Source organism: Mesocricetus auratus, unplaced genomic scaffold (assembly GCF_017639785.1).
Source record: "Mesocricetus auratus isolate SY011 unplaced genomic scaffold, BCM_Maur_2.0 Super-Scaffold_100018, whole genome shotgun sequence".
Classification (NCBI taxonomy): Eukaryota; Metazoa; Chordata; class Mammalia; order Rodentia; family Cricetidae; genus Mesocricetus; species Mesocricetus auratus.
In genome coordinates this window covers 3,973,318-3,998,361 of record NW_024429199.1, presented here as the reverse complement: position 1 = coordinate 3,998,361, position 25,044 = coordinate 3,973,318, and the positions used below count along the sequence as shown (strand labels likewise).

Below are 25,044 nucleotides of genomic sequence, written 5' to 3'. Positions count from 1 at the left end.
TGCAGAATTTAAATGCATGTGTGTGTGTGAATTCAGTACTGCAACTTGTAGGCATTTTGGACAGATCGGGTAGGACAAGTATCTTGGCACTCGGGAGTCACAGAATACTAAGGGTTACACAGCTCAGATAGAAAGGTATGTATCCTGGAGCTCTGGAGCCAAGGACTGCCACAGATTGCAGTAAGCTTAGCTGCTTACAGCCCTTTCTCAGGGAAAGGCCAGTGTATCAGCTCTGCTCCAGCAAGAGAGGGTCTTCCAGCTAGGGTTGTTTACCCAATGTAGCAGTTTTGCTCTGGGCAGGAGAAGGTTTCACGGATCTACTCTGCCAGGGGAAGGTTTCCCCAGCAAAAGTGTTACAGCACCACTCTGCTTTGCTCTGTCCAGGATCATCTCTGCTCCGCTGCAAAAGAAGGTCTTCACCCAAAGCTCATCAAAGGGGTTTATTGGGAGGAAAGAATCCAGGAGAGTGGCTGCCCTCTGTCAGAGTGGCAGAGGACAGCTGTATACAGCCATAAACTAAACAGACACAGAGTTTATATAGGGTTTCCAGGTTGGGGATTTGTCAGATTTCAATGCTGAGCTCAGATTAGCTAGAGCTCCTGCTCAAGGATTGGTTAGTTTTCTACAATTGGTTAGGGTCAGATTTGGCTCTGGTTTCAGGGTCAGAGTGTATTTCTTTCACTGGCTCTGATTCCTGTTTCTTTGACTCTGCTCATGGTGTGTCTCTTTTTCTGGACCCTTTTTCCTACACAACTGACTCCAGAACTTCACATCGTAGACAAACACTCTACCACTGGGGTTTACCCCATAAATGGAAGTTTTAATTATTAAGCATATATTATATGTAGGTGTGTGCATACCACAAATCTTACAGACCTCAATTCCTGTCTTTCACCATATGGGTCCCAGGGATCAAACTTGGGTGATCGGGCTTGGTGGCATGTGCTTTTACCTATAGAACCATCTTACCAGACCAACATTAAGCTTTTGAACTTTTTGTGTTTGTTTTGTTTTGTTTTGTTTTTTCAAGGCAGGGTTTCTCTGTGTAGCTTTGTAAACCAGAATGGCCTCAAACTCACAGACATCTGCCTGCCTCTACTTCTCGAGTGCTGGGATTAAAGGTGTGCACCACCGTTGCCTGGCGCTTTTGAACTTTTTTTTAAAACTCGTTTCCTTAATTTTTTTTAAATAAATGTGTTCATCTGCCTTCTGTCACTGGGAGAAATACTGGCAGCAACCCAGTTTATCTAATGGACTCACCGTTTCAGAGGTTCCCATCCGTGTTCAGCTTAAGACGTGAGTCTGTGGCAAGCTAGCACATCAAAATAGGCACGTTTGGCAGAGAAAAACTTCTCACTTAAAGGTTAGGACCAAAAAGAAAAGACCAGTGCTCATAATCTAAAGACCTTTCAGAAAGTCCCACCTAAAGTTTCTGGCAACTCCCAAAGTTCCAAGCTAGGGACCAAGCCTCTAATGCATGGACCTTTGGGGACTACTAAAGACCCAAAAGATAGCATTGAGCACACGTAAGTTCATTTATGATAGTAAATGAACATTAGTTTGGGTGTGATTAAGTTGTGGTTTCTCCTTATCATTTCTTTTGTTCAAGATTTTCAGAGAAGTAAGATACATATAACAAGGAGTGAGGTGGGAATCACTGTACTGTTGTACTTTGCAGTGATTGAGTAGTTCTGTACCACTTCCATCACCAAGGTAGCATATAACTGATGAGAACTAACAGTGTGCATGACCTAAACCTGAGAACTTGAAGCTGTGAAGATAAATCAGTTGGCAAAGTGCTTGAGGACATAAGTCCAGTAACCCAGATTCATGGTGGTTTTGCTCTTGTTTGTTTAAAAAAAACAAAACATCTGGTAGCATGTATTTGAAATCCCAAATCTGTATAGAGGTGGTAGAGCCTAGGGCTTGTTGACCAGCCAGCCTATCCTACTTGGTGAATTTTAGGTCAGTGAAAAAGAGAGGCTAGCACCTGAGGAACAACATTCAGAAGTTTGTCCTCTGACAACCATGTTCACACATACACACAACCACACAAACTAAACAGGTTTGTCTTTTAATTACTAATTCTAAATGCATACATATGAGCTCAAACATTAGTGGAATGTAGGCTATTCATTTTGTGTTCTGCCAGTTCCAAAATTCTTATGTTTATGTCAAACTCAAGTACACAAGAGAACGGAATTATCGCTATTTTTCTCAGCTGTGTAGATGGGGCTTTTGTTTAATACTAAACATTGAATACCATGCCTCATGGTATACCACCACCAAGTGTATGCTTTTTTTTAAATATTGAGAGAATTTAATTTTGCTAAACTGCTTTATGTACTAAGATATATAGAAAGAAGCTGTAGAGAAATAAGTAAATTACTCCACTGTCTTTAATCTATGTATGATGACAGTGGAACATTACTTAAAATTAACAGTGAGTGCCTGGGCAGATGAACCAGTTGATAAAGTGCCTGCTGCATAAGCATGAGGACCTGAGTTTGGATTCCCAGTGCTCATATGATATCTGGACATGCTGGCACTTGGCACACAGATCTCGAGCTCATTGGTCAAACCAGCTAGTCAAAGTGTTGAGCTTCAAGTTTGGTTTGGATTGTTGTCTCAAAATGTGAGGAGGAGAGCAACTAAGGAAGACACATAATGTCATCCTCTAATCTCCATATATGTTAACTATATAAAAACACATACCCAAACACATACAGAGATTAATAGTGGTAAGGGCTTTGATGAGTTTGTGTCATCTCCAATGAAAAGTTTCATGAGACACTGAAATAAAACGAAAATATCTTCTTTCTTTTGTATTGGTAATGCCTTTCAAAGAAATTAATTTTGTAATTACACACTGGTGAAGAAAAGCATATTGAAGCTGAAGAGTATTTTATGTGCAATTGGGGTGAGTGGAAAAAAAGAAATTGTAATATTTGAGACACCAAAAGGAACTCTTAAGTCTGTTAGGTAGGAACATATTTGGGCAATTGTTTCTTGAGACAAAAACATTTGTTCTAAAATGTTTTTATAGGGAGATTGGTGGACGGCTCCTCATGGTGGAAACTCGACTTCCAAATGACCTGGTTGAATTTGAAGGAGACTTTTCCTTGGAAGGACTTCGCCTATGGAAAACAGCATTCTCAGCAATGACTCAGAGTCCCAGACCAGGGTCCCCACTTCGTAATGGCCAAGCAGTTGTCAACAAAGGGTCAAGTAATAGCCATAAGATGGTAGAAGATAAAAAAATTGTAATTATGCCTTGCAAATATGCTCCAAGTCGACAACTGGTTCAAGCATGGCTTCAAGCCAAAGAAGATTATGAACGTTCAAAGAAACTCTCTAAAACTGAGCTAACTGGAGTGATAAAATCTGCTGAAAATGCCAATCATTTCGTTAATACAGGTGATGCACCTGCAGTGTCTCCACAGATGGATGCATGCCCACTTACACTTTCCACTACAGCACATACCAAGGAAGAAGTTACTAAGGCTCACATTGCCTTGCAAACACCAACTACAGGATGTGGTCAGATTGTAAGTGCCAGTCAGACACTGCTACCAGTTGCCTCTGCAGCTGTTCCTGAGGAAGATGAAGGAGATGATAATTGTTATGTTAGTTACAGCTCCCCTGATTCTCCAGGTATTCCACCTTGGCAACAAGCAACATCCCCCGATTTCAAAGCACTAAATGGAGATGATAGACACTCATCACCAGTGGAGGAGCTCTGTTCCTTAACTGTTGAGGACTTCTTAAAGCCAATAAAAGATAGTATCCAAAAAAGCCCATGCAGTGAGCCTCGGGAACCTCAAGTGATCTCTCCAATTAATGCTAGAGCAAGAACTGGGAAATGTGATCCACATTGCCTTCATAGTACACCAGTTATGCAGAGAAAATTTCTAGAAAAGCTTCCTGAAGTAACTGGCCTTAGCCCTTTATCAGTAGGTAAGTGAAGAAATAGTAGAAAGGTTACATACGCTTCTTCAGAAATAGAGATGTGAAGCATTACATATGACAAAAAATTATAGTCTTGTAAGTGAACTTGTAGCTCAGGAAATGGAAGATTATTTTTGGCTCATCATGCTTTAGAAAGTCTTCAGATGGAAATGTTTTCATCTTTCTTGAAAACTTTATTGTAACTAAAGCCAACAGATGCATTTTAGTTTTCTAATCATGCCTTCTAAGCAGTCATTGGCCTGTTGACCACAACTTAGTTTCTGGAGTATCTCTTATATTTATTTTTCTTTCTACTTGATTTTCTTTTAAATATATCTTACTATTCTTAGTTATTGTCTCTAAATGTTACAGTTTGTTAAGTCTTAAGCTTTCCTTGGATTTTCTCCTATATGATCAATCCTGTCCACAGGGTTAATACTGATAATTCACAAGTTTTTATTTCCAGTTGGGAATTCTATTTTAGGCTGTAGGACACTATCCTACTGACTATATGGCATTCTGATTGAATGTTCAAAGGACTAACACACTCAGATTCACATGACCCATGAGTCATTTACAGACCCACCTAATCTTTCCATTCTCCCTCGCTCCCTCCCTCCCTCCCTTTAATGCCATTGTTTCATCAGTCACTAAAGTTAGGCACAATACATATGTCACATCACCTGATGATTCCCCTAGTAAGTACCTTGTTCAATCCATTACCATGTTCTTTTACTTTTTACCTTATAAATAACTGAAATTTTTTCTAGTTCATTGTATCTCTGCCACCACATACAGCCTTATGCTGGCTCAGTATCATCTCTTGCCTGAGCCTTTCCTGGCCTTACACTCTTACTGCATAGCAATCGGGAGAAGTCATTTACATCCTCTTACTCTGCATATTTCAATTCAAAGACACCAAGTCTTAACTAGATGTAAGTTCCCAATTAGTTCCTCCCTCAGAGTTTGACTTTTAGCAGTTTCAGTTACATATAACAAATGCAGTCCAAAAATACTAATTATAAATTTGGTAAATAAATCATGTGCCGTTTTGAGTATTTTGAAATTTTACACTTTTCCTTCCAGAATAGGAACTATCTCTTTGTCCAATATATCCATTCTATGCACATTACTGTCTTGTTAACTATTTAGTAGGAATCTTAGTAATCCAGTCAACTTGTAGAATTAGAATGTTTATATTCAAATAGTCTTTATTTTACTTCATGACCCCAAAGCACAGAAATAATGATGCTGATAATTTATAGATGCCAAAGAGAAAAAGGAAAATACTTTCTTATGAAAAGGTGAAAAAAATAAGAATGTTTGAGAAAGATGACATTCATATAAGTTATTAGAGTATATTAGTATAATTCTGTTACTAGGTATTGTTAATCTTACTGTGCCTAGTTTATAAATTAAATGCTATTATGGGAGGTAGATAGGTAGGTAGGTATAGCAAAAACCATAATATATACTGGATTCAGTACTATCCATGGATATCCACTGAAAAGTCTATACAGATAAGGGAAGCTGTTGTAATTTCACTTTCATTTATGTGTGATGAATTTATGATTCTTTCTAGAACACAGAAGAAACTTGATTTCTCTCCCTCCTCATCATAAACATTTGATGAGTGAATTATCCCCAAGGATAATGACTAAGTTATAAAATTCAATAATAAGACACAAGTGTGCTTATTTACAAATACAAAGTTTTGAAGTATTTTGTGGAGATTGACATTTTTATTATTTTTAAATTGTGAAATCTGGCTTATAGAACAATACTCACAAATGATATTTAAGTGTTTGAAACAACAAAATTCATTTAAAAAAAAGCAGATTTAGAAGTTAAAAATGAAATTTCTTTCTACAGAACCAAAAACCCAGAAGTTGTGTAATAAGAAAGGAAGTGATACTGAAAGTCTCAGGAGAGTTCTCCTGACAACACAAATGAAGGTAACTATACTAAACATATATAGGTCAATGCAAGGCCAAGTATTAATTATAGACCTCAGATAACTTAACTATGTCTGAACTTAATGTTTTCATTATTTTTTGCATCATTATTTACATATTTTTGAGACAAGAAAAATTACATTTATCTTTGGTTTTTTTTAATTGTTGGGATCTAAAAGATTCTTATGTGTAAATACAAATATTACAGAGAAAGTGAATATGATAGCCAAAATGTGGATTATGAGGATACACATACATTAACTGATAACTGGCAGTATCAGAGCAGTCCAATCACAGCAGAGCTCAAGTAAGTGATTTTTGATCCCACCAGAAATATATCCTTTTCATTGGTTTATTTTTTAAAAATATATCTTAATTTTTTAGTTTCTTTCACTAAATTACAAAGAAAAACATTATTTACTGTTGAAATTGAGAAATTATAAATGTCCTTATTCAAATACTAGAAATATGATAGTACTTAATTGAGAAGCATAAGGTTATGTGAAAGAAATACATTAGACGCTGTCATTGGAAATAAATGATACAAACCGCTTCCATATTAGCTACTTCTCATAAAGGTCATTACATATAACATGTATTTTAATATTTATGTATTGACTCTATGCTACAAATTTGGATTTATAAAGCTTTTGAATCATAAACTATTGATACTAAAAACAAGTAATTGAATTGTAAACATATTGGGGAAAATGGTAAATGAATTTAAATAGCAGGAAAGGTACTTTAAAAAAAATAGAGTTGGATATAGTGACTCACATATATACTCTCAACACTAGGGAGTCTGAGATAGATCACTGTACTAGGCTAATTTGGGTTACAGAGAATGGGACAGAGAAATAAAAAGCATCTATTCTAAATGCTTGAAAGCTTTTTTCCAATATATATAGCAGTAAGGTAAGATACACATGCAGACCTTCACACCATTCGAAAACTTTAGCCAAGTCAAGATAAATATTCATGGAGTTTAAGGGTCAGCTCAACCCTGCTACTGCTTTCAGTATTTGGGGCTTGTAAAATCAAATATCAACACATAGTTTGTTTATAGATTGTATCATATTTTTGCAGTTACTGAAGTAAAATGAATGTTAACAAAACTTGTTTTCTTAATGAGATTGCTGCACGTCTTTTTGTTGTTTGTTTGTTTTCCTGACTGTGTCTTTTATTAATAGAATCAGTTTGCAGCAGTAAATACTCCAAAGAAAGAAACTTCTCAAATTGATGGACCATCTTTAAACAATACCTATGGTTTCAAAGTCAGCATACAAAACTTACAAGAGGCGAAAGCTTTACACGAGGTAAAACTGCAACCTTAAGGTTGTACACACTGAGTTTAACTATCAGGGTTTGTCCATAGAATGAATATGAAATTTTTTTAACTAGAAAGGGATATGATCAGTTTTCTTCATTAATCTTCATTTTGTTATTCTATCGTATTTGTGTAAAATAGAAAAAAGTTTAAATATTGACCAGTTGCTGAGACTAATTTGTTTCACAGCCTTCACAAAATTAGTAACTAAAATTTAGTTTATACAAGTTAAATTAGAAAAGCCAGGTGGCGGCGGCGGTGGTGGTGGTGATGGTGTTAGTGTGTGTGTATTTTACATATGTATTTATATTTTTTTTATTTTATGAGTGATTTTCCTACATGTTATCTCAGTACACCATGTGTATGGCTGGTACCCAAGGAAGCCAGTAGAGGGAGCAAGATCCCACTATGCTATGTACTAAAAGCCCAAATCCCAAATCAAGAGATAAATTCAGGAATAATAACAAATGCATGCCCATAATTAAAACTTAAAGGAAATGTTTTTTAAAACTATAGTTATTGGCTTGACAAGATGGTTTACCTAGTAAAGGCACTTGCCACCAAACCTGACAACCTGAGTTCAATCCCTGGAACTTACATGGTGGGAAGAGAGAACTAACTCCCATAAGTTCTCTTGTGATCTACACCTACACACACACACACACACACACACACACACACACACACACACACACACAAGGACATATGTGTTCAAACATATACAAATAAGTATTTTTTATTTAGTAAATAAAAGATAAGAAAAATACTAAAGCAAAATTGATAGGACTTAGCAAAAAGACTTCTTCCATCCCATGAAGCTGAAGTAACTGGTGTTGGCAGGATGTCTGAGACGTTATGTGGGTGCTGGGATCTGAACTCTGGTTCTCATCATTGTGCTGCAAAGATCTCTTAACCTCTGAGCCATCTTTCTAGCCCCAAGAAAAACTGGTTACCTTCGGATATTCTCTTTTCATTTGAAAAACACAATTTTATTATATGTATGTAACATCTTGAAGTTACAATTAATTCATAATGTCTCAGGTCAGATTTTCAATAGCCAGAACAGGAGATGAACTCTCTGCAGAATATTTGCTCTCAGGAACTTTGTCCATTGTATTTCCATTGTCTTCCTTCTGCTATCAGTACTCTAAACACTTCCTCACCTTCCTCTTACCCATCTAGCTCACTCTTTACTCTGTTGGCTATAAACAACACCCTTAGGAACCCTTAAGAGCAGCAGTTCTGTCTCAGGACAGAAATACAAAATGTAAGTGTAAAATTTCTAAAAATGAAATTAGTCCTTAAGGGTCTTTTGACCTAAAATTGTTCTCACAAGTCTCAGTACCCATTAGCCATGTTCATCCTTCCTAATTAAATTGGCTGTTTTGTTCTACTTAGCTTTAGGAAAGAAGTTTTCCACTTAAAAATTTTTGTGCTGAGTTATTGTGTGCTAATTATTAACAATAAAATCCTGAAAAGTATACATTTCCAATTAAAAATTCCTGGGGCTTGGGAGAAGGCTCAGTCACTAAATGCTTGCTGGTTCAGATTCCTAGCACCCACATATAAAACTGGGTGTGGCAGTGTGTGCGGTATAGTGGCCCTGGGGCCCTGGGGCCAGTTAGTCTAGTAAATGAATGCGCTCCAAGTTAACAGGAAAGGCTGTCTCAGAAGATGGAATACAACAAAGACACCAACATATATTTCCAACATGTGCACACCCCATGTACACAGTCACAGTCACCACATAGACACATACAAGTAAGGTTCCTAAAGTATGCTTAACTTGTATGAGATCATGGGTTTGATCCCAGGAAATGAAAATAAGTAAAATCTTTCCCATGGCACTCATGGCTTTACTGTTTGTGGGTTTTTGGTTTTGTTTTTTTTTTTTTTCAAAAACTTCAGGATGTAGTTCTGATAAATGTAGTAGATTTTGGATTACTTTATTTTTTCTTGTGCCTTCCTCATACATAATATTTTGCATATTTTAAAAAATATGCTAGTAAATATATTAACAAACACATATTACATGTATACATTAAATTTTAATCAGGACAAAAAGATAGACAAGGTAAAATAAGCCTCCCTCCTACACCAGACCAGCAGTGTACTTCTGTAACTTACACATTTTCATGCCTCTGTAGATATTTTCTGTGCATATGCTTGCATTTTTACATATATAGAGACATACTACATTCAGTGATTCCATTTGTCAATACATTATGCTGATGTTTCCATACTAGCATATATAGATCTGGCTCTTTATTTTCAAACTGTTATAAGTTACTGACTATCTCTGCCATTATATGACCTTTATGGTGCTAATTTAGTTACTAATCTCCCATTTAAACATTTTATTTCCTAGTCTTTTGCTCTTATGTTCTCAAGTGAACATCCTTCTACTTATATTCTGATTAAGTGAATAAGTTTATAGCATAACTTCTCAGGAATAGAATTGCTTGGTTATGTGTATTTAAAGTTTTAAGTTTTGATAGATAATCTCAAATTGTCCTCCAAATACATTTTTTGCCAAAAATAGAATTTACCAGATTCTATTCCTGTGACTAAGAGAAGTCATGCACTTACATTCTTCATTGGCTTGCATGGATTATAACTAGAAAACTGTTGCTAATTTATGTGATCTGAATAATTATGAGGAGACTATGAATAGCCTTATTTTCCAATGCCAGCTGTATGTATATGGTAGCATATAGCATATAATCATGAATCCAGACCAAATTTTATTTCCTGTACTATGCTGATTTATTTTAATTTATTTTTACTTTTACTTATTTTTTTGAGGCAAAATATTGCTGTTTCCCAAAATGAATTTGAGCTTGTGAACTGAAGCCATCTTCCTAATACAACCTTCTGAATAGTTAGGATTACAAGTATGCTCTACTGGGCCTATCTCTGTCTCAATTTTAAGAAAAAACTAAGAATTACAGCTGAGAGGTTTTTATTAACAAAGTATAGTAAGTGTAAAGACTTGTGTGTTGTGTGTCAGTAAGAGTATGGACATTGGTCAAATGAAAGGCTTATTATGTGGTTGATTCTGTAACAGTTCTTTTAATTTTTTAAATTTTTCCATTGAGAAGTAACAGCCCAAGAATTTTCTGAAATAAGAACATGAGTTAATCTAATTTTGGAAGCAAAAGTGTTAAGTTTCATTTTTTTTTTTTTTTTTTTTTTTTTTGGTATTTACAAGACAGGGTTTCTCTGTATTGTTTTGGAGGCTGTCGGTCCAGCCTGGCCTCGAACTCACAGAGATCCGCCTGCCTCTGCCTCCCGAGTGCTGGGATTAAAGGCGTGCGTCACCACCGCCCGGCAAGTTTCATAAATTTATGAACTGTTTAATTGTGATTTTTGTCTTTTTTGGGGGGAGTGTTTTTTTGCTTTTTGAAGACAGGATTTATCTGTGTAGCCCTGGTTGTCCTGGAATTTGATCTGTGAACCATACTGGCCTCGAACTCAAGATCCACCTGTCTGAGTGCTGGGATTAAAGTTGTATGCCACCACCACCTGGTTGTGGCTTTGTCTTTTTATGTACTTATCTATATTTTTACTTATTTGCCTCCTCAAAGTCTTAGTGAAAAGAACTTCTTTAAACATGCATACTGCGAAGCATTTTAAGTATAGTTTTCATTTCCTTTTGTAGACACAAAATCTTACCTTAATTAGTGTGGAGTTACATGCTCGAACTAGAAGAGACTTACAACCAGATCCTGAGTTCGACCCGATCTGTGCTCTGTTCTACTGCATTTCATCTGATACTCCACTCCCAGACACAGAAAAAACAGAACTCACAGGTGTGATAGTGATTGATAAAGACAAGACAGTCACCCATCAAGGTATTGTTCATTTTTAGTAATGATGTGCTTGCCCAGTGAGTTTGTGTGGGGTGGGTGGAGGTTGGACAGAGTCTCACTTTAGCCCAGATTGGCTTTATCCTGGCTGTGCAGCTCAGGCTGGCTTTGAATTTTGATCCTTCAGCCTCTGCTTCCTAAGTGCTAGGATCACAGGCATGTGCCAGCTACTATGTATTGTTTAGAATGACATTTAACAAAATTTCTTCTTGAAGAACCACAGGAAGGAGGAAGACTTCTCTCTAGTGTTGGCTGAGGTTGGGGTATGAAGCTGTACATAATTTTTTTGTAGATTCATGATTCTTAGTTTGTGAATTACAGCCACAGGACACTGGAGATGGAATAAAGCAGTGATCAGAGTGTGATGCCTCCAGGTTTTGCTCTCTGCGCTACAGGGGAGGGGAATCAAAAGCCATGTGACACAAAGATCTTATTAAAGTTTCTAATTAGCACATAGCCCATAGACTACTAATTATTCACAACAAATCCACATAATCTGGTATCATTAGCTTGGGTAGACAATCTTCATTATCTCCAGATAATTTGCTGCTAATATAGACTTTGTTTACTTTAGACATTGTTAACTATTGTATGTTAGTAGTTTATGAGATATATTTTCTAACTGTTCATGTATCTTCCTAAATAAATGTACATTTAGTTCATAGGCTCTTCATATACCATATAAGCATTTTAGGAAATCCATGTATATCTCTGACATTTTAAAGTCAACCCTTACAATTATTTGAGTACAATGAGGAAGATTTAGTATAGAAGAAAGCTGTAAAGAATCTGATGTTTAATTGTGGCTAACATCAGCTAACAAGACAGTCATTGAATTTTTCAAGATAGCTAGTGTTGGTAGTTTGAAATTAACCATGGTGGGATGATTTTGAATAATGGAAACAGGCAAGCAAAGACAAATTCAAAAAAAAATTTTTGAACAGATGTTACCCATTTTCTAGCATACTATTATTTTCTGCTAAACAAAGCTTTTACCATTAGGAAAATTAAGCATAGAAACAAAATAATTTTCTTTGCAAGTAATATATACCTGGGAATTTTATAAATGAAAACTTTAGGAGAATAATTGAATATGTGCAACTTGAATTTAAGTTATATGTTATATTAGAAAAGCCATTTAAGACAATCTTCAAGGAGTTAGACTATAGTTTTGCTTGTGGGGTTCATATTCTCTTACTCAAAAGTAAAGACTAATATTACTTTTATTTAATAATACATGATATGTTTCATATAATAAACATTTTATTCCTTAGATATCAGATATCAGACCCCATTACTTATCAGATCTGGAATTACAGGATTAGAAGTTACCTATGCTGCAGATGAGAAGGCACTCTTTCAAGAAATTACAAATATAATAAAGAGGTATTCTTGTTTTTTCTGATTTTCTTTCTGGTCTTTCTTGTTCAGTCATTTCCTGCAGATACAGATGATATAAGATGTAAAAGAGGATGGGAATCATTCCCAGGACCCGGAAGTATATAATTATCCTTAGAGAGATTTTTTTTAATTCAGCCTCCTGTCACCATTCCTGTACCCATCAAATAGGGTTAGGAAAGGCAATGTTCTGTTTTTACAGTTGGAGAATAAAGAAAAATACTTGCTTCCAGCTTCTCAGTTGGATTTTAAGATGATTCTACTATGGTTTTGAAGTAATAGGGATTTGTACAAAAGTTCAGTTGTATTATTCATTTATAAGTAAGTTTCTACCTTGAGAGGTAGCCACAATTTCAGTAATAATTTGGTTTATTTTTTTTATTTCAATAATTGATCTGTGTTGAAAGTAAAAAAGTTTATGGTGTTATTTTAAACAAAATCATTTTAATTTAAAAATATAAAAAGATTATTTCATTCTTTCATCCCACTTGTAAGTAATTGCTCAATACAGACTTTGGTGTCATCTGGTAACTGTATTACTTACTATCTTACACACTTCATTTACTGCCATAATCTTAATTTTCTGCATCTGGAAAGTTAATAACCTGTATAAGGAATATGCTAATGCATATAAAACTAATAGCTTAGTATCTGGCACACAGTCAGTACTTCATCTGCTGTGTAAGAAGGAATCCTATATACTAAATATTAAAAAAATCAGTGAAAGTCAACCAGGCACATTGGCTTATTTCTATAATCCCGGCACTCAGGAGGCTGAAGAAGGAGGATTGGATATTTGAAGTTAGCCTGGGCTACATAAGACTTTGTCTCAAAAATAATAAGGGTCTGAAAAATCAGTGGTAGAATACTTACCTAGCATGTATACAGCTAGTAACCATAATAAGTTACATATACAAGTAAATAATACAAATGAAACACATAAATACAAAAAGTAAACTTATCACAGTGGTTCTGAAGTTTCATTATGGAGTTACTATAGGTTTTACTCTCAAAACATGTAACTATAATCAATTCCTCTCTTCCCTGCAGTTTCCTTTGAAGTTAAATAACTTTATTTTCTCCTGTAACCAAAATATTTCCATGATACTCACCACATGGAGGTCCTAAGAGGAGCCACAAAATAACTCCTGGATTTGATTGAGGTTATCAGTTCAGCTTTACCAGAACGATTCTGTAATGACAAGGAGTACCCTTCCCTTAGATCCTCCAGCTCACTTCCCTTGCCTTTCACTAGTATTTTAACCTCCTACTGAACTGAATCGCCCTTCTTTCAGAAGACCTGTCAATCTTAGACATTACCCCGTGTGAGAATCAAGCAGCACTAAAATCGCAAGAAAGGTGTTTTAATTATTTTCTTTCTCAGCATTAACACTATTGAAAGGCTAGATAGGTTAGAAGGATAAAAATGACAATTCAGTGACCTGGAAGACCTTTATGCTAATACCATACCCACACATGTCTCACATTTCACCCTCCCACATCTTACCAGCTATGCCCTCTCTCATATATTCCAGTCGTAATTGCTTATCTTCCACCCCAAATCATCATCCTCTTTCCCAAGAGATGTAGAACAAACAGTCTTAGTGAAATTAAGCTCACTTTAAGAAATAATTAATTCCTATAGTCACCTATTCTAAGTCACTCTGTAGGAATCATTCTACAGGTACCACTGACACATCCCTTCCCATTATAGAATGGCCATTATAGAATATAGATTTTGGTTTTTGTCCCCCACACCATGAAAAGATACTTCTGGGCAAAGGTCTAAATGTTGTAAGGTATGCTCTTTGATCTTTTTTTACCCTCTTCTTTAGGTATGACCCTGATATTCTGCTAGGATATGAGATTCAGATGCATTCCTGGGGCTACCTCTTACAGAGGGCTGCTGCTTTAAGTGTCGACTTATGTCAGATGATCTCTCGAGTGCCAGGTATGTAGAGTTACAATAAAGTAAATAATGACAAACTGTTAAAGGAAATGCTGTTATTCTAGCTCCGTTTTTACTAAGTTGTGGTAAGATATAACCCCATACAGAAAAGGTTAAAGCAAAAGAAAAAAATCTTCATTCTCACTGTTACATATGCTGCTTTATGCAGTGAGAATTTTCCCACTTCTAGTCATCTTTTCATATATAAATCTTTTTATAATAAATCATAACATCTATTTTATCTTTATTATACTTCTTTCATCCTGTGTCCTAAAACTGTTTTCCCACATTATGAGATAGCCTTCATGGTTATTGTGAAACTGCTTAATATTTCCTTGATTTCATAAGCCATAATTTTATTGTTTTGTCTGGTTTTATTTTTTTTCCCATTAAGTTGGTAGAAAGGGAGAGGAAGGAACAGAGCAGTAATAAAGATTAATAGCTAAGTTTTTGATCTTTATTTGAATATAAGCATAGAAAATAGTATGAATTGTGAGAGTAATTCCCAAAGGTATTGAGTTTAGAGAGAGGGAGTAATAATTTTTTTTTTTTTTTTTTTGGTTTTACGAGACAGGGTTTCTCTGTATTATTTTGGATGCTGTCGGTCCAGCCTAGCCTTGAACTCACAGAGATCCGCCTGCCTCTGCCTCCCAAGTGCTGGGATTAAAGGCATGTGCCACCACCGCCTGGCTGGGAGTAATAATTTTTATATCAAAATTAATTGCAATTTGTGAATTTTTTGTTGTTTTTTATTTTTGGTTTTGTTTTGTTTGTTTGTTTGTTTGAGGCAGAGTTTCTTTGTGTGTAGTCTTGGCTGTCCTGGAACTATCTCTGTAGACCAGGCTGGCCTGGAACTCACACAGAGATCCCCTGCCTCTGCCTCCCAAGTGCTGAGATTGATTGTGTCAGCTTCCATACCTGGCTGTAAATAATATTTTTTTTCTTCTACAACTATAATTTTTTTATTATCCATATTTCATTTTGATTTTTTAGCTTTTTCTTTTTAATGTTCTTTTTACATTTTTAATTTAATTAATATCTAATCATATCATTCCCCCCCTTTCCTCATGCTAGCCCCTCCTTTGTCCCTTCTCTCCAACACCTCCACCCCCACTCCCTCTCAAATTGGTGGCCTCTTTTTCTTTGATTATTATTATATATGCTATTATATAATATATATACATCAATATATAAATACAACCTGCTGTATTAGTTTGGTGTTCCTTTGTATGTATATGATTTCAAGGCTGACCTTGAGTTTTCAGGAGAGGCAGACCTCAGGTATACTTTGTTAATTACATTTAATTGGTGGTAAGAAGTAAGGATCAAAAGAATGATGAAGCTCAGCAGCAGAGTGTCTGAAGTTTTGCATTTGATCTCCCAGCACCACAGGAAAGGAGGAAGATGTGGAGGGAGGAAAGAAATTTTTTCTTAAGCAACAGAGTACAGCAGGAAGGGTATGAGGTTTATGGGGTAGCATAATAGTGGTGATATGCAGAGATTCTAGAGAAAAGACTCCCCGGTTCAAATTCTGGCTAAGCACCTATCAACCTATGTAATATCAAGTAAATTACTCAAGATACATGCCTCCGTTTACTCCTCTGTAAAGTGGAAGTTCTAATAGGACTTTCCGTGTGCTTGTAATGGGGACTGAAAACAGAGTAAACACCAGGTAAGTTGTTGTTGCTAACTTAGTAAAAATGGGGCATTTTTGAACATTGTGTGGGTGAGTGTACCCGACCTTCAAGGTGAGATGATCCTTGTTAGAATACTTGTTCTTCACCATATAACACCATATAACAAGATGTAATGTTTCTAAGTAGGATTTTGATAATACAAAATGAAACTTATAGTGGTGTACAAAAGTAAAGAAAGCAATGCTGGTAAAGTTCCTAGAACATGGTAGATGTAGAAGATATAAATACACATATTTAAATATTGTAGAACCTCTCATCAACAACATTCACTAAATCTGTTTTTTGGCTTTTCAAGACAAGGTTTCTCTGTGTAACCTTGGCTGTCCTGAAACTCACTTTGTAGACCAGACTGGCCTTGAATTTACAGAGATCCGAGTACTGGGATTAAAGGTGTGTGCTGGCACCTCCCAGCTTTCTGTTATTATTTTCAGTGAAATCACCCACAAGGCTAGACTTTCTCTTTGCTCTAAGGAGCTCTCATGGTTAAGAGATTTGTCTTGAGTTTCTCAAATTTTGAGAGAATTATGTATATTTAAAACTGTCATTTGGGGCTACGAATATGGCATAATCAGTGTGGCACTTTCTGCACCAGCTTGAAGCCCTCAAGTGCCCAATAAAAGTTTGCTGTGGTGGTGGGTACCTGGGAGCTGACATAGGAGTATCACGGGGTTTACCAACAAACTAGCCCCCATAAATGCATCATTACTAGGCTCAGTGAGGGAATGTCTCCATAAATAAGGTAGAGAGAAATTGAGGAAGATACCCAATGTCAACCTCTGGCTTCTGTGCACATGTGCAGGCACATACACCCCCTATACAAGATACCTTCCCTCCAAAAAATAACTAGTTTATCAATGGATTTGTTTTGTTTTGTTTTGTTGTTTAAGATAGGGTCTTACTATAACTTAAGTTGACCTTGAACTCATAATATTCCTGCTTCTGCCTTCTGTGTACACACCTAGCATCAATGGACTTTTTTTCATGGGAAAAAACAGAAATAAAAATGCTGTAGCATTATGTGTTAATAAAAAATAACCAATGGAAATTGCTAAATTAAAAGAAGGTATATTGTTATTATTTAAATATACATAGCCCTGGCACATCTTGAATGGCACTTAATATATGATGTTATAGGAGCTGGAGGTCATGGTAGCTGAGGAGTCTGGGGGGAAGGGGGTGCATACCGTAGCATGTGGTTTCTGGCTTTAGGCTTTCTGGACTACCAGTGTTGTTTGGCTTTGCTGGATGGAATAAAACTTGTGCAAACAAATGAATGCAATAAAGGTGCTGCATTTACTGAACAGTGACTGCAGCCTTTCAGTTCAGATTAAAATTCAAGAATTATATAGACACCAATACCCATGGACACTTGAAAGACTTTATGGTTTATCTAAAATCAAAACACTGATTTTTTTAGTTCCTTACCAATAGAACCTAAATTGCTGTGGCTGGAATTCTACTGAAATTACACCTCATTTGCCATCATTTCCTGTAGGTCCTGTGCCGCTTGTGCTGCTTCCGGATACTAAGCCCACACTTGAGATGCAGCAGCCATGTCCTCTGATTTGGCCATCCTAAAGTACATTTAAAATCCCTACCCTCCCATGATGTCTGTAAAGAGAAGCCTTCCCGCCAGCCTGGTTCCAGAGCCGCATCAGTCCCAAATGAACACACAGGAGGCTATATTAATTATGAAGCTGTTGGCCTTGCTTGTTTCTTACTAGCTAACTCTGACTTAAGTATTTATCCCATAATTATTAATTTAAGTATTTCTCTTGCCGGAAAACTTTCCGGGCTTCTTATCCCTATGGCAGTTACATCTTGACTCCCTGTGTTTCTCCTACCCAGAGTCCTCCTGGACTCCTAGTCCTACCTATCTTGCTTCCCTATTGGCCAACAATGCTTTATTGACATATACACAGGACTTCCCCCATCATCTCCTCTTTTCTGTCTAAACAAAAAGAAAGGTCTTAACTTTAACATAGTCAAATTATATATAACAGAACAGTTATCAAGTAAGAACACAGTTACAATATTTTGTCTATTAACATTTAGTAAGATTTAAAGAAAATATCATCCATCCCATCCTTGTGAGTTCAAAGTTCTATATATAGCTTATCTTTTATCATAACCAAGGAAAACTATAATTATAACTATCTGCCTTCAACTCTATCAAAGACCACAGAAGGATAATATATAAACACTAAGATTGACAGAGACATCTTACTGCCTGGACAGTCACCCGAAGTTCCTCTGTAACGTTGGGGTATCCATGTTCAGCCCATAGGCCACAATGTGTCCAGAAGATTTCTCAACAAAGCAGGAAATTTCAAACTGTCCGTCTGCATAGGCAGTCTGTCAGTCATTTTTCTGTGTCCTGAAGAAAGTCTTGTAGACTCTTCCATGAATCAGGAACCCTGTAGGGCTGTTTAAGTTCAGCAGTCACTTTCCTGTGGGTCCTGCATGTCCAGTTCATACAGCAACAGTCAAACAGTCTAGGCAAGAGCATTTTCTTGCCCAAATGGCTAATCTTGCCATGTTGAAAGCAAACTCCATAACGAGTTTCTTCGATGCCTATCTCAGACGTAATTGGTGCTTCCAGGAGAAGACATTTCTGATTGTCAAGAAAAACCTTAAACCATTTTAAATGCCATTTTCTGAAGGTCTTTGAAAGGTTTGAAGACTATCTATCTCAAATATATATCTGTATATCTAGAAAACCTAACTAACCTAACTGTAAGTTTTGACTATTATAAGTAACTGTCTATAGTCTGTATTTAATTATGCATTATGTTTTAAAAGATCAGTATAAGCACAATACTTAATCAAGAGGAGAAATATACATATCAAATTGACCTTGAATTTGTATCAATAAATGAAAAACCATACCCATACCATAATTCCCCTTTTTACCATTAAAAAGAGATTGGCTGTGATCATTAGCCAATTATAAACAATCCCATTTAAATGAAAACAAAGATTTATAAACAAGATGGGAATTAGGACGTCACTCATTCCAAACTGCTTCGTGCTGGAAGGGGGCACTGTTTATACCATGGGGATCATGACAAAACTCAGAAACCTGCTTAAGTCCTTAGTTTCAGGGTCTGTAAGACTGCATCATCTCAGGTGTTTTAGATGTTGAATCACTTGGGCCATTGCTTCCGGGTATCTTGGTTCATCAAACCACAGAAGCCTGGAAGGAATCCTCAGCTTTTCATTTTCTGTGGAAACATAAACTAAAACTCTTTTCCAAAGTAACATATCTTTATACTTAAATTATGAAATCAAGGCATTTTCAAAAGATATAAGTTGAATTAATTTAGCAGCATTTATAATCAAGTGTACTTTAGTAGATGTTCCTTCCTTAGCAATCAAAAAACTGAAAAACACAATAGCGTACAGTATCCAGACTCTCTGTGTATTTTCCATCTTTATGTGGCTTATTTATTTATCTGTTATTACTTTATTTCTTTTACTTTTATTTACTTTTTGCTGAGACAGGGTGTCTCTTTGGAAACCTGCCTGCTCTGCCTCTGGAGCAATTCCTACTGGCATGGGCCACCACAGCCAGCTTCTCTACTTATTTACCACTTTGCCGTTTCTTTTTCTCTCTCAATCTTACATATATTTTCAAACACACTGTAAACATTTAGAGATTTTTCTTCATCCAAGTCTGACTTTACTGTAAATCTTTGTTTTTCTGGCCACATGTCTTATCTGTTAAAACCGGGGCTGTTTAAACTGCAGTTTTTCCAAGATGGCGGGCGTAAGCATGACTCCAGCTCACTGGATCAGTCTATGGTGACATCCAGCAAAAGCTGCTGGCTTGGAGATGTGGTCACTGCTACTTCCAGCTGTATGTACACACCTTTCGATCATTAGCAGAGCCTCTTAAAAGAATCTTGGGTTTTTTTTTTGTTGTTTTGTTTTGTTTTTATGCTGAGTCAGGAAGACTCCCTTAAGTAAGCCTCGAGTCTCTGCTTGTCGATAGCAAAACAGAGCCCACCTGAGAAAATGCTACTACCAAAAACCCATGCTTTTCTCCGTTCTTTTGTTTCTAAAATTCCTTTAAAGCTTTTGTCATTCTACGTGGAAATTCATGATCCCACTCCTGACACCATTATGTAAAGAGAAGCCTTCCCGCCAGCCTGGTTCCAGAGCCGCATCAGTCCCAAATGAACACACAGGAGGCTATATTAGTTATGAAGCTGTTGGCCTTGCTTGTTTCTTACTGGCTAGCTCTGACTTAAGTATTTATCCCATAATTATTAATTTAAGTATTTCTCTTACCGGAAAACTTTCTGGGCTTCTTATCCCTATGGCAGTTACATCTTGACTCCCTGTGTTTCTTCTACCTAGAGTCCTCCTGGACTCCTAGTCCCACCTATCTTGCTTCCCTATTGGCCAACAGTGCTTTATTGACATATACACAGGACTTCCCCCATCAGATGTCCTAGATTTTCTCATCAAGTCCACAAGTTTAGTTCAAAGCAGTATTCATCAGGTTTTTTTCCTTTTTTTTTTTTTTTTTTTGCTTTGACCCTTTAGCAAGTTGGAGAAATTTGCATATCAAGGGATTCTTTTGGAGGGAGGAGGTCAGATGACTGGAGAGATGATACCACCCAAATCCAGTTATGACTTTGTCTGGCTGACTCAAGCTGCCCTCAAGAAGATAACTGTTCATATAGTCTATCTATAAAAGCAAATAGGAAACTCTTTTGACTGGCTGTGCACTAACACCTAAAATCGGGATTGGCAGGAGCTCCCTGTTAAGTTGTCTTCCAGTGTACCAATTCAGATTTCTGTGTCTTAGGCATTGAAACTGGAAAGAATTACTTCATGTCTTTGTATCTTGCTTGACAGCTCACATCAGCCATGCTATTACAGAGATTAAAAATAAAAGGTAATAATAGAAAACCTGATCATTCTAGAACACTAATTAAAGAAACAGTTACTGCACATCTGATAGTGAAATTGATAACACTCATTTTTGAGTATGCTTGATGTTCCCTTTTGGGAAAATGAGGCTGACACTCTCTCTCATGCAGTAACTCATACACATCTGCAGTGATTTGATGTTGCTCATTATCTTCAAATGGATGAGTCAGCTAACTATGGATCAAAAATGCATGTGCACTAAGCAATTACATTGTACTTGATATATAAACAATGTGGTGCTGTTCATAGATATAGCTATGCATAGGTCTTATACAAATACTAAGCCATTTAAGTTAAGGAGTGTTTCACATGTTTTGTTACCTACCCTAGAATCATCCTCTGTAGATACCAAGGGACACGTGTATTTACTTATAGAAAGAGGAATAAAATGCATATATCTTTAAGTATATTTATTTTACAATATTCGTACATAATTTAAGAAGAAAAAATGTTTTTGTTAGTTAAAATAATGAGTATTTCTTTATTCTAATATGGAATAGACTGAATCAAATTTTACCTTTAGTCTTAATTTTTATTTTTGTTGCTTTAATTTTCTTTGGCATAATTTATCTAAAAGCTTGTTTTCTGTGAGTCTTGCTACAGTCTGCATTCTTTTTTACAGATGACAAAATCGAAAACAGATTTTCAGCAGAAAGAGATGACTATGGATCAGATACAATGAGTGAGATAAATATTGTTGGCAGAATTACGCTAAACCTTTGGAGAATCATGAGAAATGAGGTGAGGTATTTTATTTAAAATGTTTGGAGATAAGATTAGACCAATATAACAATTTACTTATTATAGAGTATCAGCGTAAATTCTCTGCTGTGTGATTTATTATTGTTGTATGTAAGTTGCAAAATGCTTGATAAATGGCAAAATAAAATATTATACCTTTACTGTTTTTTATGTCTAATTTAACAATTAGAAAAATCAGTATCATTGTACATACCTCTCATGAATCCATGGTTAGCCTGAGCTTTATAATGAGACCCTTAAAACAATAAAGTCTAACTGTAATAAAATATTTTGGTATTTGTGTTTAATATTGTATAATTTTCTCATTTTAAGAAAATCTTACGAAGAAAACTTTTATAATAAATACATTTAAATACTGGGCCAAACTTGAGAGAAACTATTTGGAAATAATTAATAGCAGCATCCAGGTGGGTAGGTTTTTGGGTTGAATAATTTCAGCAAACTCTCCCACTGATTTGAAGTCCTTTATGGAAATAATTATTTTACCCAAAGTAAAAGTAAGCCTGTAGAGCTTTCTGGATGGTATTTACATCTTTGAGGTTGTTTTCTCTACATGAAAGTATAAAGATTTGTTGGTTTGTTTTTTTTTTTTTTTTTTTTGGTTTGGTTTGGTTTTTGGTTTTTAAATTTTGGGCTTTGAATACTAATAGCTAACCAATTAGATAAAAATTCATTCTCCAATGTCATCTCCTATTTGAATCTATATTTTCATTGCACACTTTCTATTTTTCCCTTGTTATTCACTGACTGACCATGTGACTATCCTGAATTTGTTAAACCCTGACTTCCAAGCACTCTGGAGCCCTATCACATGCAGATTCTACCAGATAAAGCAGTGGGCTTTTTATAAAAACTATGGAGCCTTATCTTTCTTCCCCTTTCTTCTTTGTGCCCTGAGTTTGAAGTTGTGCTCACATTTAATCTAACTTGAGATCCTGCATTATATGAATCTCTTGAGGATAATTTTATTTTGTGTAGTTACGTGGCATGTGAAGATTTGTGTATGTGTATGTCTGTGGAAACCAGAGGTCAACCCTGGGTATCATTTCTCAGGAGCCATCCACCTTGTATTTTGAAACAGGGTCTCTCATTTGTCTGGTTTACCCCCGACCCAGCACTCAGATTACAAACTGTGCTACCACGTATGTGTTCGAGGAGTTGAACTCAGGTCCTTATGAAGGATTTGGCCAACTGAACCAGCACTCCAGGACTTTGCTTCTTAAAAATTTAATTATACCTGGCAATTTGACAATTTCCATAGAATTGAGTGATAGTAGTATCTTGTCACTCAACACTATGGACCAGAGCTGACCTTGAGTGTTTACTTCATACTAGATACACACAGAGTATATTTTATAGGCTTAAATAGTTCTAAAGGTCCCCTTTTAATCTTTGTGTCTTTTATCTGTTTCCCTCATGATGCTTGGCAATTTGTAACTTGTATGATTCTTCTAAAAATAAAATTTCTGCTGTTCCCACTGGAACTTTGAGTACTTAATGGTAAACCCACTCACTGCCTCTTAAATAATAATTTGTATTAGATATATATTAGCTACTTAAAGGAATATATGATTCTTACCCTGAAAACTGAATATATTTAAGATCTTTTGAATCATCAGCTCCCTCTAAGAACCTGATTTGCCTGGTAACACTCATCATTTCTAGTTGTATCTTCCCCATAGGGTCCCTCCCTCACTTCCATCACTTCCCTTATTGCCTCATTGAAAGAAAGCATTTAGAGTTACTCTCCACAGCACTCACTTGATCTGTAATGCATGTTCTCCCTACAGCTTGCAGGGTGAGCTTTATTCTGCTGTTATCAGAGTCTTTGCCATTCTTCCTCATTTAAACATCCTGGGTTTTTACCTCATGCATTGCCCGTTCTGTCTTTGTCAGCCAGTGAGAGACAGGGAAAGAGAACATGAATACTAAAGTATGCCATTGCTGTGGAGATGACAAAACTTAAGTCAAATAGACCAGTTTGGGTCACTATCCTGAAATGGGATTAATATTAAATCTCATTGTAATTGATTGTAAATGTGTAAAAATTTATGTCCAGTAAGCGATACATATTTTGAATTAATTATGTATAGCTTACTTGTAGCAAATATTCTTTACAATTAGGTTTCTTATTTTCTATAAAAAGTTGTAAGTGGTAGTAGGACTTTTTAAACCCAAATGAGCTGGGGCTGACTGAGAGACAAGTCAAACGATCCACACAAATATAATTCTGCCTTACTTTTCTTAGGTTGCTCTGACTAACTACACTTTTGAAAATGTGAGCTTTCACGTTCTCCATCAGCGCTTCCCCCTTTTTACCTTCCGAGTCCTGTCAGACTGGTTTGACAACAAGACAGATCTCTACAGGTAACGTTCACCGCTCCCGAGGACACTGTCTTCTATCTATTTCATAACCACATTGGGGGCTGGAGAGAGAATGCTGCAGATTTAAGCACTGGCTTTTTGTTGGACTTCTTTGATGAAACTCAAGCTATAATTTTTTTTAACTTGTAACTGTTGTAAGATTCAGTATGTGGCATATTGATCATTCTTATTATTCAGTAATAGTCAGTTACATGAAATGTGTAAGTTTATTCATTCAACTCTTAATAGACTCCAGTGAGGGTTGTACGAGTAAAACTATCATATAATAAGTCTGTGTGAACACCTATTTTCATTCTATAGTAGTTGGGTTTCTGGGCCATGTGGTTGGTTTGTGTCTGCTACCAGTTGTCTGTTTCCTTTGGTAGTTCATCCACTACTGCAAGTCTGCCTGTGGGGACACCAGACCTTGAGCAGAAACCCACTTCCCCTTCGGCCTGGGAGCAGGCAGCTGTGTAATGTTTACTGAAAACAATTCAGTGCTATAAAGCTCTTGATAGGGCTCAGATAAGGGCTCTTGATAGGGCTCACTGAGATACCATGACTTTCACACCCCCCCTATGGCTAGATGCCTCTTCCTGTCCCCCCTGCTGTGTCTCCCCCCCCCCCATTCTGGGGCCAGAGATTAAACCACCAGCCAGGAGGGTGAGAAGTCTGGAAAGAATTGTATGTAGATGGATGACTGAAGTCCTTAAAAAAGGGAAGCTCTTTTTTCCTGGAGAGACTTCTCCTGAGAGCTCTCTCTCCTAAGCGACTTGAGTTCTCTTGAGCATAAAGTTTTCTTAAAGCAACCGACCGGTCTCTGTGTCATCTATCC

The 25,044-nt window shown here is 36.3% G+C and overlaps 1 protein-coding gene and 1 pseudogene across 3 annotated transcripts in view; both read left to right on the top strand.

Moving 5' to 3' along the window:
* Rev3l (REV3 like, DNA directed polymerase zeta catalytic subunit) overlaps positions 1 to 25,044 on the top strand; it is a 143,165-nt gene that overhangs the window by 88,690 nt on the left and 29,431 nt on the right. For all 3 annotated transcript variants that reach the window (XR_005881818.1, XM_040758199.1, XM_040758200.1), the window contains 8 exons: positions 3,047 to 3,957; positions 5,821 to 5,903; positions 7,094 to 7,219; positions 10,892 to 11,084; positions 12,374 to 12,485; positions 14,333 to 14,448; positions 21,706 to 21,824; positions 24,094 to 24,212. Coding sequence is in view for 2 of the 3 variants with exons in the window: in XM_040758199.1 (XP_040614133.1) it covers positions 3,047 to 3,957; positions 5,821 to 5,903; positions 7,094 to 7,219; positions 10,892 to 11,084; positions 12,374 to 12,485; positions 14,333 to 14,448; positions 21,706 to 21,824; positions 24,094 to 24,212 (1,779 nt within the window). In the remaining variant the exon portion in view is untranslated. The remainder of the gene's footprint in view (positions 1 to 3,046; positions 3,958 to 5,820; positions 5,904 to 7,093; positions 7,220 to 10,891; positions 11,085 to 12,373; positions 12,486 to 14,332; positions 14,449 to 21,705; positions 21,825 to 24,093; positions 24,213 to 25,044) is intronic.
* On the top strand, positions 16,089 to 21,285 carry LOC110341468 (annotated as a pseudogene).